Source organism: Dermacentor albipictus, chromosome 3 (assembly GCF_038994185.2).
Source record: "Dermacentor albipictus isolate Rhodes 1998 colony chromosome 3, USDA_Dalb.pri_finalv2, whole genome shotgun sequence".
NCBI lineage: Eukaryota > Metazoa > Arthropoda > Arachnida > Ixodida > Ixodidae > Dermacentor > Dermacentor albipictus.
In genome coordinates, this window is record NC_091823.1 from 28,737,097 (window position 1) to 28,753,828 (window position 16,732).

The following is a 16,732-nucleotide window of genomic DNA, read 5'->3' on the forward strand; positions in this document are numbered from 1 at the left end:
ATTTGACACTCTTATTGAGAGTCCATTTTAATTGGTGTCTCTAGGTAATATTTAAACTCACCTTGCCTTTCGCTTTTGTTTCTCATATGACACTGTGCACGTGACCGTATGACACCAACACCCAATCAAGCCAATGAAAGCTCGTTGGCTCCGTAATGCTTTTACTGAAACATCTATTCTCGATTTTCCCGATTCTTCTCATTCATTAAACACAATAAATTTTAACGACCTATAAGATCGCTTAAAAGCATTGCTCTAAGCACACAGCCAGCGTGTTTTGTTGCTCAACGTATGGACAAAATTTCGTGTTAATCGCAGTTGGTACAGAGAGCTCGGTGGTCGGCTGCTGGACTTGACTCGCGACCTGCGAACGACTCAGACGGAAGGGTCTCTCCTGCTCTCAGCGCCACTCGTTAGGGACAGTGGCAAATATTTCTGCGTCGTCAATAACAGCGTCGGCGAGGAACAAGTCCGTACTACTCTTTCCATTACAGGTTAGTTCTTTTCTTTTCTTTTCCTTTTTTTGAATTCATGGACTTGCTGCCGAATATCCACTTTGGAATACCTTGTCAAACTTATTTTTTTCCTTCCCGTTTCCCCTTCCCCCAGCGCAGAGTGGCCAACCGAGCTCAGTCTTGGTCAGCCTCTCTGCTTTCATTACCCTTCTCTCTGTTTCGTACGGGTTTCTGTAGGCCGTCTATGTTCTCCTCCCTTATATTCTTGTGGTGGTTACATGCCGGAGGTGAACCAAATGACAAACTGGTTAATGGCAAATGGCGTGATCAAAGTACGCCAAAAGCGTTTGTTGTGTAGTTTTCTTGCTTGAGTCGTTGTTGCCAGCTTGTCCTTGCTCGAGCCATTCCCATCAATTTTAAATACTAACCTTGCTGAAGGAAGCGAAATCAGCAATGAAAACATGACATATGGAAACGCACCCCTAGTCCAAAATTTCATAATAGGTGTTTGCTATCATAATACCGTTATCCCCGTTTTCTACCCACCCACCGCGGTGCGGTGGCTTAACAGCGATGGTGTTGCGCTGCTAAGTACGAGGTCGCGGGATCAAATCCCGGCCTTGGTGGCCGCATTTCGATGGGGGCGAAACGCAAGAACGCCTCAGTCCCGAGCATTGGTAACACGTTAAAGATCCCCTGGTGGTCAAAATTAATCCGGAGTTCCCCACTACGGCGTGCCTCATAACCAAATCATGGTGGAGGCACATAAAACCCCAGAATTCATTCATTTCTTGTTCTAGTAATTTGGGCAAGTTAGCTTTCCCAAAGTAGTGCTATACTTATTTTAGCTGCAGACATACTAGCGAAAAGAAATATTTATGCAGCAAATTTAAGCTGCTGGGAAAAAAAGTGAAAGCCACACATGGATTTTCTCCTGTCAATCAAAAATAAACTTCACGCAGCTATGTGCACCTCTCGTAAATTGAATCGAGGGATAGCAAAGAGAAGAGTGTAAGAGAAAAATCTTCTTAAGTTTTTCGATCTTAGGAGACTTACAAAGGAAGGAATAGAGAGGTCTTTTTTTCACTTATTGTTGGCTCGTCTTATTGCCTGCGGAATCACAGAAGCACATGCAAAGATATGACTTGCTTCCAATACGTCGATGCAGCGATGAGCGAGATGTCAGCCAACGCGTGTATCTAGCATTGAGCGTGTTCCACCAGCCCGGGCAAGTATAAGCATGTTCAGCGAATCGCCAGTGTTTCAGAAGAACAAGTCGGTGTGTGAGTTGAACGCATGTTTATAAATTTTGGTAGAGAGTGCAGTGGAGCCGCGCTGAAGCTGTTAATTGTTCGCGAATAAGACGTGTCTCTGCTCATCAGTCCATAATTTCGACGTCACCTAGCGACTATACGAGCCGACCAGGACGCACAGTTCACTTCTTTTTTTCATGTGGTTGCCTAACCATCAAACATCCCTTTCGTACATATGAGAACTAGCTTGATGTCCATTAGAAAAAGAAAATAAATGTTGCTACGTGCTATTCGAAGAAGACGATGTGGACACTTGAACTTAGTGGAATGTACCCATAAGCGTATTTAGAAAAACAAACGTGGCCTAATTTTCAAATAAAACGAAACGATAAGTCTACATTTGCCCTGAATGCATAGATATATAAGAACATATAGATACTTTGTGAAGTTCTGTATGTTCAAATATAAATCCATGTGACCATATAGAATTATAGTACAGAGAGCTAGAATCATTTTATTAGGAAAAAAAGAGACCATAAGAGATTACTGCGTTTTTTTATACCGCTAATACTTCTGCCTATTTTGAACTCGTCAAAAATCCTGCATCTCATAAAGAAGCGATAACCTCCACTGCGGCGAATCATATCGTTACACGGCCGCTGCGCGATGACATTTAAATCTACTTGTTCTATCACACTCGCGAACAGCACCGCTGAAGGCCGAGCTGTTCCCGGCGGTGCAGACGGCCGACGTTGGCCAGCCGGCGGTGTTTAACTGCACGGTGACCGGGCACCCCGTGCGGTCGTTGTCCTGGTACAAGGACCAGCGGCCCCTGGAGGCCAACGCCCGGGTCTCGTTCCTCGCCACGGGCATGATGCGCATAAGCTCTGTGCTCAGAGAAGACGCGGGCATGTACCAGTGCTACGCGCACAATGAAGCCGACTCTGCGCAGGGATCTGCGGAGCTGCGGCTTGGTGGTAAGGACTCGAATCGGGAAAAAGTGACCTGTCCTTCTTTTCTCTTTCTTTTCTTTTGTTATCAAGGAATGTTGTACCAGCTACTTACAAAAAGTGAGAAACGTGTTGCTGGCCTACATATCTTCTCCTGTTCATTTTCTTAACGAGCCTTTAGGGCACTAAATGTTCTACTTTTCTTTCCACCTGCTCCGAGTGAATGTCTTCGCTGTTCTACTGCTCAGCAGGTAGTCACAGTTTCTTTACTCCCGGCAACGGTGGCCACGTTCCGACTGGAGAAGAATGCAAAAACGATCGTGTATGGGTTCGAGTTAAACGACTCCAAGTGATGAAAAACTACAATCCTCCACTGCGGTGTCTTGCGTAGCCCCTGACTTGCATTAGGAAGTCAAGATCGATCGATCGATCGATCGATCGATCGATCGATCAATCAATCAATCAATCAATCAATCAATCAATCAATCAATCAATCAATCAATCAATCAATCAATCAATCAATCAATCAATCAATCAATCAATCAATCAATCAATCAATCAATCAATCAATCAATCAATCAATCAATCAATCAATCAATCAATCAATCAATCAATCAATCAATCAATCAATCAATCAATTCACCCATGTTTATTGGAGTGACTAATAACCGTATGGAAATCTGTGAGTACGTACTCTAATCTGGTTTTACATTTGCAACCTTGAACAAAGGTTTAGTGCCCTTCTGCTTTGTTGCCACTGAATACTTTGTTCTCGCTCTCACTTCGTCCTCACTAAGAAAAAAAAAATCGCCGCGGTAGCTTAGTGGCCATGGCGTTGTACTGCTAAGGTTGAGATCGCTAATGGGACCGCAATCCATCGCTCGAAGAATTGCGGGCATCGTCGTCCGCATAGCTGAAGCCAGACTGGTATACACGTAAATGAATCGGCCAATCGCGAAATCCTCACAAAGCGCATATTTAGGTACGTTTGGCCTTTTTGTTACAGTGCTTCTAATCATACTAATGTGCATAAATAATTGGACGAGACGCACACATATAAACAATGGGTAGCACAGCTACAAACTTAGTAGGTTCTATGTGCGGTCTCACAATTCTATTTTTGCTTGTATTCCATTTTCATATTGGGGATCAAATAATGTTCACGCCAAAATTTCAAGATTGCATTAGGCGACTCCGCTCATGCCATTTATTTACACAATTTGCTACAGCCTGATTGAAGCGACACGATGAGTGGTAGGTGTGAGTTCTATTGCATTTGTTTAATTCATTCTGCATTAATTTTTACGTTCAGGATAACTTAGAATGCAGCAGCATGCATTTCATATTTAAAGAAAGGCTCGCGAACCTGTGCTTGTAAAGCATGCTTTTTCACATAAAAACGCTTTGTGTGGCGAAGGAACAGTAGCGTATCTTAGACGGCTAGGCATGAAAGGCCCGATCGCTTCACTCCGTACTGCAGTACGTCCTACCATCTCTTAAATCAAGAAGCCAAAAAGCGCATACATTTCACAGAAGAGACGCGAAGTGGGCGCAGTCCGAAAACGTGTGACCAATAGCGAAGGGTTGATGGTGGAAACGGGTAGGACCGAAAATCATTATTTTTCTGTTGTTGGGTCTAATGCATAACCAGTGCGTACACGTCATGTCAGATTAAATGTTTTCGTCGTTCCTCTGGCATCGCCTGAGAGACAAGTGACGTGGGGATGGCACGAAAACATTTGGACCAATCGTGGAGGGCTGATCGCACAAATGGAATAGAAAATTTTAGACTAGTTTTACGTCATAGCGCTCCAGAGGAACGAAACTGCCATAAGCCATGCTAACTAAGAGTTGTATATGTGGATCAAATCCAGCTCTTGTCGCTCCAAGCGTAAAAAGCTTGTAGGTACTTTCGACGTGCGGATGCGTGTCAGACTGTAAAGAAAGGAGAGACGAGAGAGAGAGAGCGAAATGTTTGTACAGAAAGGCAGAGAGGCCGGCCTTAGCAAAAGGAAACGAATACAAGCTGACGACGATGGGCATCGACGTTCATTCACCTAACATTTAGTCGTAAGCCTAATATTGAGGCCCGTATTAATTTTGGCAGAGAAATAACATCACCCATAGGTTATGCCACTTGTTGATGATCATGCAGCCGTGTTGGTTACAGAAGCAGCCTCATTACTCAAACCTATCTTGCTCATGAAGAAATAAAATGAGCAGAAGACTTGTACGAGCAATATCGTTTGCCATAATGATACATATTTACTGCACTATATTTTCAATCTACTGGTCACACGTTGCAACACTAAATTTGTCATGCCCGCTGGCATGATGGCTACGTCTCACACTAAAACTACCCGCTGTGGTTGCTCAATGGCTATGGTGTTGGGCTGCTGAGCACAAGGTCGCGGGGTTGAATCCCCGCCAAGGCGGCCGCATTTCGATGGGGATGAATTGCAAAAACACCCGTGTACTTAGATTTAGGTGCCCGTTAATGAACCCCAGGTGGTCTAAATTTCCGGAGTCCTTTACTACGCAGTGCCCCATAATCAGGAAGTGGTTTTGGCACGTAAAACCCCATAATTTAAGTGATCAAACTAAAGATGTCGTCCGTTTCATCTAACCTGCAAGATATTTTATAATTTCTTTGCATTTTCCGGCAATTCTGCATTGGAAATTATTGTGCCATAAAATTTTGCGCTGTTGTATTACTACATCATTACCAAGAAGCTTTTGCTGCGCAACGGTGTAATTATTTCAGTGGCGTGCCTATAAGGCCGACACCGCGTTGCAACCGTTCGCAGTGAGCCTTCAACCTCTTACGTAATATTGTTTGCCAGGTTAATATCTCATTAGTACTTGCTATCTCTCGGCTCACATTACAATTTACGCAACATCATTAGGCCGCCGTCCACAGCCATTCGTCGACAGCACAGCTTTGTGCACCTAGCGCTGTTTAGCTAAGTCAGAAGAGGCTTTCAAAGGCAGTGCATACAAAACCGAAAGCTAATTGCACTTCTTAATTTTTTATTTTTTATTTCAGAGTTCATTATTTTCACATCTTACCGGTCACCGCATTGATACCACATTTTTCTTCGTGCAACGGACGCTGGCAGACCTCGTGACCGTGTTAAACATTAACGATGAACGTCCCCGAGCGCAGTGTAGTTAGCTTTCTAATTATCGAAAAACAACCTGGTGAACCTGCCTATGTGCACTGCATTTAAGCTAGCGAGGCTTCCTTATTTGGCGTTTACGTAAGCACACGGATGAAAAAAAAAACGGGTGTTCGCCGTAGCTGCAACACAACCATGCAATGAACCTTGCACTCGCTTTGTATTTCTCACTTTAAAGAGAGCGTTGCAAGATGTATTTTGCTTTTGGTGGACAACTTTAACACGATAGTTAGTGTAGCTGGGCTCATGAGTAAAATTTGAAGTCGTTTCCCTTGGGTGGATCCGAGTTAGCGAGTTGCCTGCCTCGTTAGAACTTGAGCACAGCTTCGCACCACCAGTCGCCCCTTTGGATTAAACTGTCAAAGAAGTGACGCCTAATGAATTCCGGGCTTAGACGATGCAAGTTCATTGCTTAAGCTTTACTTCTTTGTAATATTGCTGCTGTACGATGAAAAAAAAACAATAATCCTCAAGTTAAAATTACTCCGAGGTTAGCAAACGAAAACCAAACTCATGAGGCATAAAGATGATAATAATGTTATTTGCATAAGGTTAGCTGGTGAACACACTCGGCACAAAGTTTTCGCTGGTCTCAAGAAAGCCGCTCTTCGAAGTCGCGAGCAGAACAGCTTGTGTAAATTACGCTGAACGAGGAAACAAACACCAGAGACAGCGGAGTTTCAGAGTATCAACGACGAGAACCTTCTCAAGACGTAGCTGTTGTTGGAGCGACAATGAAACGCCGCAACGCTCTAGAAAAGAATAGGAAGAAAAGACAATGCCACCCATATCACTGTAGTGTTCGAGAACTAAAAAAAATTGATATTACGCATTGATATTAACAGTCTTCATATATTCAACAGCTCGAGTCAATGTTAATTCATTTATACGTCTACGTACGTGCCACACGATCTGCACCGATCGCAGCGTCATATTCGCGTTGCCTCTTCGGAACATGCCGGTGGTAACATATTGGGCAGAAGCTTGGGCTTAACACAGAAGCTCGAGAACAGGTTAAGGACTGCGCAAAGAGCGATGACTTGAAAAGCGTTAGGCGTAGGAAGAGAGCGATGTGGATTAGAGAGCAAACGGGGATAGCCGATATTCCAGTTGACATTACGGGAAACAGATGGAGCTGGGCAGGCCATGTAGTGTGTAGGGCAGATGATTGGTGGACCAGAGGATGGGTGCTAAGGGGATTTAAGTGCAGTCGAAGATAACGGACAATAGGGGGTGATGAAAGGAAACCTGCAGGCGCAAATTTGTCTACAAATTCTGATCAATTAGCCCAAGGCAGAGGTAATTGGTGATTGCTAGGATCAGCCTTCGTACTTCAGGGGACATAAAAAATAGGCTTCTAACGATTGTTTTAATGATTATGATAATGGTGATGATGTTGGTGATGACAATTGCAGGTATAGTTCAAACAACTTTTGGAAAACCGTCGTGATTGCAATAACCAACGCGGCTGAGGACCACAGAAAAACATACACAATACGTGAGAATGAAGCAGCGCGCTCCAGGATGGGAATGTCTAAAGGTCAATGCAATATCCATTGTGAACTTGCAAAGTCTCTCGGCATTTATCGCGCATTGGTTTACGAACAAAGCGATAGCGGCGACCTAACTGTGCTGTTCTTTCGTGGACATACCAGGGCGAGAATATACAGCTTACATTCGTCGGCGTTGCCTAGTTCTATAGCATATAACATAGCATGGAAGAGAACGTCGGGTACCTTTACTACGTTCAAGCAGAATGCTTCACATATGGTATCCACAAGCAAGATTGCAAAAATTCATTATACGTTATTTCCTAAAATACCAACGAAAGCAAGACTATCACGCCCATGGCTCATTGATATTTGGGCATAAATTAATGTACCTTGTACTGAATGGCAGAGCTTCCTGCACACTTGTGTAGAGCCCAGAACTTGCGCACATAGGACGGCTCCGGATCCGTTTCCGGGTTATCTCAATGTCAAGCTCTTATTCTTAATTTCATTTTAAAAGTTGTCGTGGCGTATTGAGGTAGCGCTGGCCACTTGATGTCATGAAGGTGGTTATGTAGACTTCCCACAAACTCGCTGTTGCGCACACATGCACCGCGTCAGCTATTCGTATCAGACTTAACGAGTTTAAATACCAATATGAACTGTGGGGTTTAACGTCCAAAACCTGCATAGTGCGCGTGTTATGAAGGAAGCCGTGGTGAAGGGGTTCCAGTATAACTTTGATCGCCTGATGTTTAATGTGGACCTAAGCCTAAAAAACGCGAGTGGTATTTTGATTCTTTGTTTTCATTTCGCTCTTAACTATGTGCGGACGCCGTTGCCGGGATCGTAGCCGCGACCTCGAGCTAAGCAGCAGAACCACTGCTGCTTAGCACTGAGCCAACGCAGTGGTTGACGAGTTCCAAGTCACGATATACGTGCTACCTCTCATGCAATGAACGCACCTGAATCTATTCACAGACGTGGCACCCTTCCTGACGTCCGTGTTCGACGAGCAGACACTACAGCCCGGCGCGTCGGTGTCCCTCCGCTGTTCGGCGGCGGGAAACCCGCTGCCGCAGGTCACCTGGACCCTGGACGACGCGCCGGTGCCGGACTTCCACCGATTCCGCGTGGGCGACTTCGTCACGGCCGACTCCGTGGTCGTCAGCTTCGTCAACGTCACCGAGCTTCGGGTCGAGGATGGTGGCCTTTACGCCTGCGTCGCGGCCAATGCCGTCGGCGAAGCGAGTCACGGCGCCCGCGTGAACGTTCACGGCCCTCCGGTCATTCGGCCCATGAGCAACATCTCGGTGGTCGCCGGCACCACGCTGAGGGTGGTCTGCCCGGTGGCGGGCTACCCCATAAACAGCATCACCTGGTTCAAAGGTACAAACATAGGGGAGACTGTTTTTCACCATGTCTGGGGTCCTGGTTAGAGCGGAGACAGACAACAACCAACCCACCATTTAGTGCTTTAAGCTATGACCACCGGTTTGTTTATACATGAAACGGCACTTCACTTTTCTTTACATATTTGATATGAAAAACGCAAAACGTTGATGCATTATATGGAGATGTTGGACATTCACGCTTTGTCAAAAAGGTCGTTAATCATCTTAATGTTGAAATGTCAGTGTACAGAGAAGGCAGGCGATATATCCCTATGTATATGGTTCTTTGTTGTTAAAGCAGTGCTTAGTGCTTCGCGCGCAGAGCTTTTTTCTTCCTCTGGGACATTAGCCTTGCACAGACACTCTAGTTGTCTGTTACAGTTTGTTATTGTGTATGTTGTGCCCGGTGTTTAATCTATGTATAGCTGGGTCATTTCATGTTCCGCCATTGTCATGTGGAGGAGGATGCTTGGCGTATGGCCAGGAAAGCATACCCAGCGCCCAATTAAAGGCACTCTGTCTCTCTGCCTTTTTTGTTTCGAATCTTTCTAGGCTAACATTTGGATATCAATCAGTACCTTAACAACTTCAATTAACCACTAACCACTTTCAGTTATTTTGTTATTCTCCACGTATAGGTCACAATTAACGAAGCTTACCCTTATTAAGAACTATTTGCCATTGACCTAGCGAACACATTAGGAGCTTTAGCTGCCACTGTGTTCACTGGAGTAATAGCGCATGTTATAACTATTGTAGGTGACGTACGTCTTGCGTCCTTATGTCTGTACGTTGAATAGTTGTTGCCACTTTTGGAATGCCTTGCCAATAAATGGTGGCACGTGTAACAAATAAGAAATTAAATCGTTAATAAGGGCGAAAGGACGGGAACAAGCCCTCCCTCTTTCCCTTCCTATTACTGAACAAGAACGATGCTGCTTAGCTTCCGTGATTTAACGAGAACCCGTACATATAGAGTAAGACACTCCGGAAGTTGTTTCTTACCACCATTTCTAGCTTGCCCGTTGTAGGGCCCCGTTAACCTTGTCCTCGCAACGTCTGCCGAGCTGCCGCTTGTGTTCACGCCTGCAGCCGGGAATTGGAGGAGGAGGGCGCTTCGTCACCTCTTCCCGTTCGCAGGCGATGCCCAGCTGCCGACCAACCACCGACAGCAGATGGCGCAGAGCTCGCTCAGCGTGCACAACGTGCAGCGGGCCACCGATGAGGGCGAATACTCCTGCCTGGCCCGCAGCGGGAACCTCTCGGCGCGTGGCAACACCTTCGTCAGGGTCCGAGGTAATTACGCTCTGCCCAGGGCGGCCAGGTTCGGGGTGGGCGTCCCTTGCGCTAAGCCAGGATAAAAAGAATGCGAGAAAAGACACGTGGCTCGTTTTCGTCCGCCACCCGGCCCAGTGCATGCAGGTACCGACGCGAAGGTTTTTTCTCTTCTCTTCATTGCCGTTCGCAAATGTTAAGCACCGGGGAAAAAAAGCGAACGAGAGACAAACGACCAGAAAGATGCGAGAGATAAATTTCGAAGCAGCGTCGGCGCGGCTCCGTAAATTATTCATTCCGCGTAATTTCAAAGGGGCCGAGAATCTTTTCCTTATTCTGTTCTTTCTTTCAAACGTTATTTATAGCGCCTTCTCCTCTTCAAAATTGCTCTCATCAGCTAAGAGAAGCAAAACGAGGCCGAGGCGTCTGCTTTGATACGACACAGGTGTTTTAATTTATTGCAAGGTGGCGCGCTCCCGGGGTGTATCAGTCGTAGTGGTAGCAGATGTGGATTTTGGCCCTTTGAGGCAGGAAATAATATGCTAATGTGAAAACTTCCCGTTATGCCACCACATAATATATTTATTTTTAATCTCTGTTGATGTTTCCGCACTGTTGGAGATACCTTTGTGATTGTTCTTTATATTTATTTTTTTCCTTCACTAACGCAGCTGTTTATACCTCAGATTTATTTGCATGTGTGAAGAGGAAAGATTGTGCAGGTTATTGGCACTTGCTCTTGGCGCTGACTCGCAGATTGTGTATGACGGCGGATTGTTGCTCTCGGCAGGCTTAGGTGGAAGCAAACGAGCCCAAAAAAGCTGCTCACAAAACAGAAGCGATACCTTTTTGAGGTGTTTTCCACGTTGCTAACCGGTAGGAGGCGACTGTTGGTATATGACCTTGTTGGTAAGAGGCGTACGTCAATGCTGGTAGGAGACAGAGCTACTAACGCTAAACAAGTATGCATTGTCAATAACACCCATTTTGCTCTCGCTTCAGCAACCAATTTTCAGCTGCTTGAGCTCCTTGTATCTTCGTATTTAAACAGAAGGGGGCGAGCCAGCACGCTTTGCTAGCTATCAGTTTCGGCGAAAGAAAACATAAAGAAGACGTGTAGAGATGGATAATATCTTCCGCGTTCGAGGAACAGCTAAGACGACAATCTCTCACGTTCGCGAGAAACATCATTAAGCGTTTTAATTTTATCGACTCATAGAGTTTTATGTCCCCAACATTTGGCTGGGAGGGACACCGTAAAGCGTAACGGTTCAGATTTATTTTGGCCATCTGGAATGGGGCCGGGTGGGGGGCGGGGGGGGGGGGGTGGTGGTTGACTTTAACGTGCACTTAAAACAAGTGCACGAAGGTTTTCTTATTGCATTTCTACGAAAATTCAGCTGTCATGGCTGAGAATAGAAAGTCCAACCATGGGCTCTAAGGGGCGGCTAAGCTTGTCGACTTGCATATGCGCAGAACATAAACCCTGCACACTGCACCGCGGTATTTAGCCTACTGCCATTAATAAAGAGAGGCTCCCGCACGAAGAGATGTAAATGAAATATTTTGTTCTTCTTGGAGTGTTTTGGGACAGTTGCGAGCCTAACTCGGTCTAACTTGCTGTCACTCGTGCATTCCTGTGGCATTTCAGGACTTCTCGCGCACAAATTCACCCAGATTGTGCACAGGTGAAATGCAGCATTCTTCATGTGCTCCTTCTATTCTTATTTTTATGTAGTAACAGCTGCAAAACGCCTTCGCCTAAGTTGAAGTAAGTTGAAGCAAGACCCTGCGGTATACATTTCTCAACACTGTAGTTTTCTTTTAGTGCTATGAAGGAACCCTTCCGGGAAATTGACAGCAATAAGTATTTGTAAACAATCGATACGTTCACAAGAACAGCAGCATCTCCAGCAACGGCTAAGTGTGGACAACTGTGAAAAACGTACCAGCTACTTGGCGCATTCGAGTACGCTTCCGGCGGTTGTGAATACCGGAAGACCATCAAGCACCCGCTATGTCGTTGTACGCAAAATAACGTTCAGTGCCTCCCTCCCTAGATCGCCGTTGAACCAGTCACGCACTACAACGTTTTCAGTCGCAAAGTTTTTAAGACTGTGAGCACGTCCTTCACAGGAGCAAAAAGCTCCTTACTCGCGCATGCAATTTTTGAAATGCGCCGTCGTAAGTGACCGCCTTTGCATGTGTTTTGCATCCTCGTGTGATGACTAGCTCTCTCTTCTCCGCTGTCGGCTCCTTTCCTCTCTTTTCTTTTTTTTTCTGTGTAGGGTAGCAAAGAGGGCGTTTGTCTCGTTGACCTCGCTGCCTTTTGTGTGTTTGCCTTCCCAATCTGTCTAGCTATGCACGGGTAAACCCGGATCGGATTATTCTTGTATTCCTTCAGGAACCCCGGTATTTCCATACACTTCAGATAACGACCACCACCCTTTCCCTCAGTTTGCACAGTATGCAAGCCTCCTTCCGGAAGACGCGTACGATGCATACGCCGCCGCATTGACTTTCAACAGGCCGCTTTGATATAGGGGCCGCGTTAGCGGCAACAAACCTGCAAGCCGTTTGAAAATGTCGGATTTTTGCTAGACAAAATCTCGACAAGAGACGTGCCAGCCCGAGCCGCTTCCTGCACAGCTTCCAGACTTTGTGCGTAAAATATTACTCGGACGGCTTTACCTTGTTTTCTTCCCTACGTCACAACCTTATCTAAAAGTGCGCCGTGGTGATTAAACAAAATACAAGCATTAAGAAGGACCGCGAAGAGAAATTCCCGGACGCAACGCGCGCGGGATCTACGCCACGCTTGCGTATCCAAGCCGGCAGCAGCGGCGGGGTAGGCACAGCGATCGTTCAGTATTCCGGTGTGGGCCGGCCTTAAACGACGGGAGAAATGGGGGCTTAATGCCGCCGCTGCTGCACAAGGGAGCGGGAGGTGCGTTTGAGTGTAGAAGAAGCCACGGGTGGCAGAGCGGTATAGGAAAGGCACGGAGAGGGTCGGGGTCCGGGGCGCCACAAGTTCTTTAAGAGGTTTGGTTCCTATGGGGAAAAGAAGCCGTTTTGCCGCTCCGTTTGCCCGTTTCCTCTCCCTTTACACCGGCTTCCCCGAGGGGCCTCCTCGAGGCTTTACCGACGCCTTGTGGCTCGGGGATTTCGAGGCGAGCTGGGACGGAACGTGAAGATGTTGCCCTCCCTACGCCGCTGCACCTTTCACCCTGGACCGCCATCCCCAAACATCCCCACCATTCTCCTCACGCGTGGAATTACTTCTCGTCGCGAGGTGCCCTGCCTTGCTCCTCTGAAGTTCTCCCCCCCCCCCCCTTCTCTCTTCTGCCGGCATTCCCTTCGTCCCGTCGCTCTTCCCGGTGCCTCGTCGCTCTTCAAACGGCGCCCTCCCCTCCCGAGTTTAGATCGGTTTCGAAGTCACGTTTTCGTACGTGCGCGTGCTCTCGAACGAGTCCCGAGCGAGATCCGGAGAAGAAGCTGGTGTGATTTGCTCGCCGAAAGTGCCACGGCAGTTGCTGGACAAGGAGACCGCCACCGTCTCGGGCCGTCTTCGACCGGTTTCTTGAACGATCCAATCGGCAGGGTGAAGTCGTTTGAATAGACCCGACTAACCAATGGGAGTAAAAGTTATCTTAATTGTACAGCAGGACTTTCTTTCTTTTTCTTGTTTCTTTTTCATTTGTTTGGATGAGTATTGGAAATAAATAAAGATGACGTAACTTATGTAACTTGTAATCACGCAACTTATAATCCAGTTATGTTTCCTATTCGTATATATACGCAGGTTCCCGTATTTGCGGGTGCGTCTGGGGCCGAATAATTATGTTAAATACTTTCTGTGGAGAAATGTTTCGGGGATTCATTAATCACTTCAGGTAGAAAGCACAGTACGACATAATGCAATGTGAGAATAAAAGATTAGCCCGAGCCATTATTTGATTGTCTGTGTTTGAATCAGAATAGTGTGGCGCACCTTTTCATCAGTGCATACGACATTCCGATACTACACTTTTTTTTTTTTGCAGAACCTTAATATGTGAAGTTTCTTAAGCTGAGCCTTTAACAACGCTTCAATGTTCATAAAGACGCTAGCGCACTTGTATAGGCGTTCATAGACTTGTGATTGCGTGCGCCGTCAGCTCATTTTCAATGAGTATAGCACCTCATCAAGCTAGAAATCTGCTCCTTCAATTGTACTAATAGCACTAGGGAAATTACATCTGTGTCCTGCTCTCTGAGTGGTCCCGATAAAAATAGCTCTAAACAAAAAGGTCCGGAATCCGAGTTCATTAAAAAGTTATTGCGCTGGAACTCGTCCTAAGAACAGATGGTAATAAATCGTTCTGTAGGACATAACAAGTGGAGCTTTATTTTTTTTTTTCTGCCGCATGTCGTTCTTACGCTACCGCAATGGCAGCACTTTCCCGACTAAGTCAGCACTGAAGTTTTCGCCTAACACCTCCGCAGTGGAGCTGCAGCCCTCATCAAATCTGAAATGGTGCTGGGAGTCTGGTGTACGCTAATCAGCTGGCATGCCGTACAGGTTACTTGTTGGTAAAACAACTAATGAATTGTATGCGTTTCAATATTGCGCCTGGTTTACAAAAGTGGGCTAAGCGGAGGTCTTAAACGTACATTGTGTTCAACAAAGGAATGCAAGGGCCGCTTAGTTACTATTCTCTATATATAGTTTCTATATATATATTCTATTCTATATATAATTTCTATATATAGAAAATGGTTCCTATTCAATAGAAAAACATTCGCCCAAGTGTTGACCTCACTAGGGCCTAAAAACAACAAAAAAACATTTTTTTCTGCTGCAGTGCCTCCGGTTATCGACAGCCAGATGCTTCCGGACGTCCTGACGGCGAACGAAGGCATGAATGTGAAGATGCTGTGCAGCGTGGTCCAGGGGGACCCACCCATCACTTTGCGCTGGACGCGTGGTGGTCGCAACGTGGCGCGAAGTGCATCGGTGTCCCTACAGAGCCTCGAGGACTCCTCAGTGCTAACGATGAAAGGCGTGTCCATGCGGGACTCCGGAAACTACACGTGCGAGGCGTCCAACAGGGCATTAGCTGTGAACCGGACCGTTTCCCTTGTCGTCAACGGTACGTATACACTCGACGCACCTTTGTTTCGGCAAGCGTCATACTTTTCATCTACTTTCCTTCCTAGATTAGACGTATCTATCTACAAAATTATTATTTCACAGTAATCGTTCTTATTCGCTTATCTCTCGAAAATACCTTTTTCTTTAAAATCTCATCCGCCTAAAACTTAAGATACAAACCAGCTACCTTGTACGCATTTGAAAAGCCAACGTTCTGTTTCGCATCACACTATTGGCCTACATCGGCCTAGGCCGCGATGTCGGCGCGGCGTAGCACAATCGCCTGAGACGAAACCGGACGTCGGCTTTTCGAACACGTACAAGATGGCGGCGCAGCACTCTGCACGCTAATGCAAAAGACGACCCCCGAATTACGCGCTCTGTTAATGGGAACGGACTTTTCACAAATTAGCCACTGATTGCTCTCATGTCACCAGCACTTATCTCCGTCATCGCTTGCGGACTCCTCGCCGCAGTTACGCCATAGGATCATCGCCATCGAACGAAAATCGCCGGACCCAGCGAAGCGAAACAGCTTTTCCAGTTCCCAGCTTTCGATCCCGCTCTGTATTTTTTGGCGCTCCCGCCTTTCCACGCTCGTATGCTCGGAGTTCACAACTTCGGCCGACCGAGCAAGCAACGCGTCAAGATGTCGAGGCAGATAGCGTTCGTCGCGAGTGTTGGACCAACGAGACAAGCACACGGCTGCGTTAGCCAGTGCTGAGCTAGAGGAATAGCCTTGCCCTTCCCGCTTCGGAGCAGCTTCCCGGTCGCGGTCCGTTGGCCGACCAGTGTGGTGGACCGTAGAGAATGGAGGAGGTAAGGGAGAGGCTCTCCTTCGGGCCGGAGGACGGACACGTGGTTTGCAAAAGTGCGGTGATTTATCGACGCAAATCTGAGCGCGTTCGTGCGAGACATGCCACCGTCTGTTCGTCGGAGGCGCGACGAGACTACCGCTTCTCCTCGCCCTCGTTTTTCTCAACACTCTCCCACCCTTCTGCCTTCACTGTCTCCCATCTTATTCCTGATTCCCCCCCCCCCACCCCTGCCTCCCAATTTGTTTCCCCATTTCTCCAATCTTCCCCGCTGTTTCCTGCACAAACCTCCGCGCATCCTTGAAGCCTTGCTGCCTCCTTCCTTCCAGAGTCTTCTCCGCAGTCTTCCCCGTCTCCTCACATACACACAGACATTCTCTCTCTCTCCTTCCCCTATCCCCAGTCCTACCAAGTTCAGTGTCAGAAATCCCTCTGGCCTTCTCAATCTATCCCCCTCCTACCCTGCTCCCCAATCTCCCGGTCCACAGCGGCGTTTACCCCTTTTGCCCACCGCCACGCACAGACTTCCCCACCCCTTATGTATCTCATCCTCCGCTCCTCTCTTCCCCACAGTGCTATCCGCGTTCTTCTCGCATGTTCCTCTGGCAAGGCAGTCGTCGGTGGTGGTTCGGGCGACGAGCTTTTGTGGCCGCGCAATCGATTGGAGCGCCAAAGTGGACGGCGGCGAGTTTTGCTCGGCTGCCTCGCCTCCGCTCGCTCGATCTGCGCGCGTCTGCATGTGCGTGCGTGCGTGCGTCGGGACGCTAGCAGCGCTCGCTCGCCCGCC

At 47.1% G+C, this 16,732-nt stretch overlaps 1 protein-coding gene across 3 annotated transcripts in view; it reads left to right on the forward strand.

The window, feature by feature from the left end:
• The window catches only part of LOC135921684 (cell adhesion molecule Dscam1-like), a 331,909-nt gene that overhangs the window by 249,578 nt on the left and 65,599 nt on the right, over positions 1-16,732 (forward strand). For all 3 annotated transcript variants that reach the window (XM_070535315.1, XM_065455983.1, XM_065455982.1), the window contains exons 7-11: positions 319-494; positions 2,416-2,685; positions 8,309-8,716; positions 9,862-10,017; positions 14,841-15,128. In XM_070535315.1, coding sequence (XP_070391416.1) covers positions 319-494; positions 2,416-2,685; positions 8,309-8,716; positions 9,862-10,017; positions 14,841-15,128 — 1,298 coding nt within the window. The remainder of the gene's footprint in view (positions 1-318; positions 495-2,415; positions 2,686-8,308; positions 8,717-9,861; positions 10,018-14,840; positions 15,129-16,732) is intronic.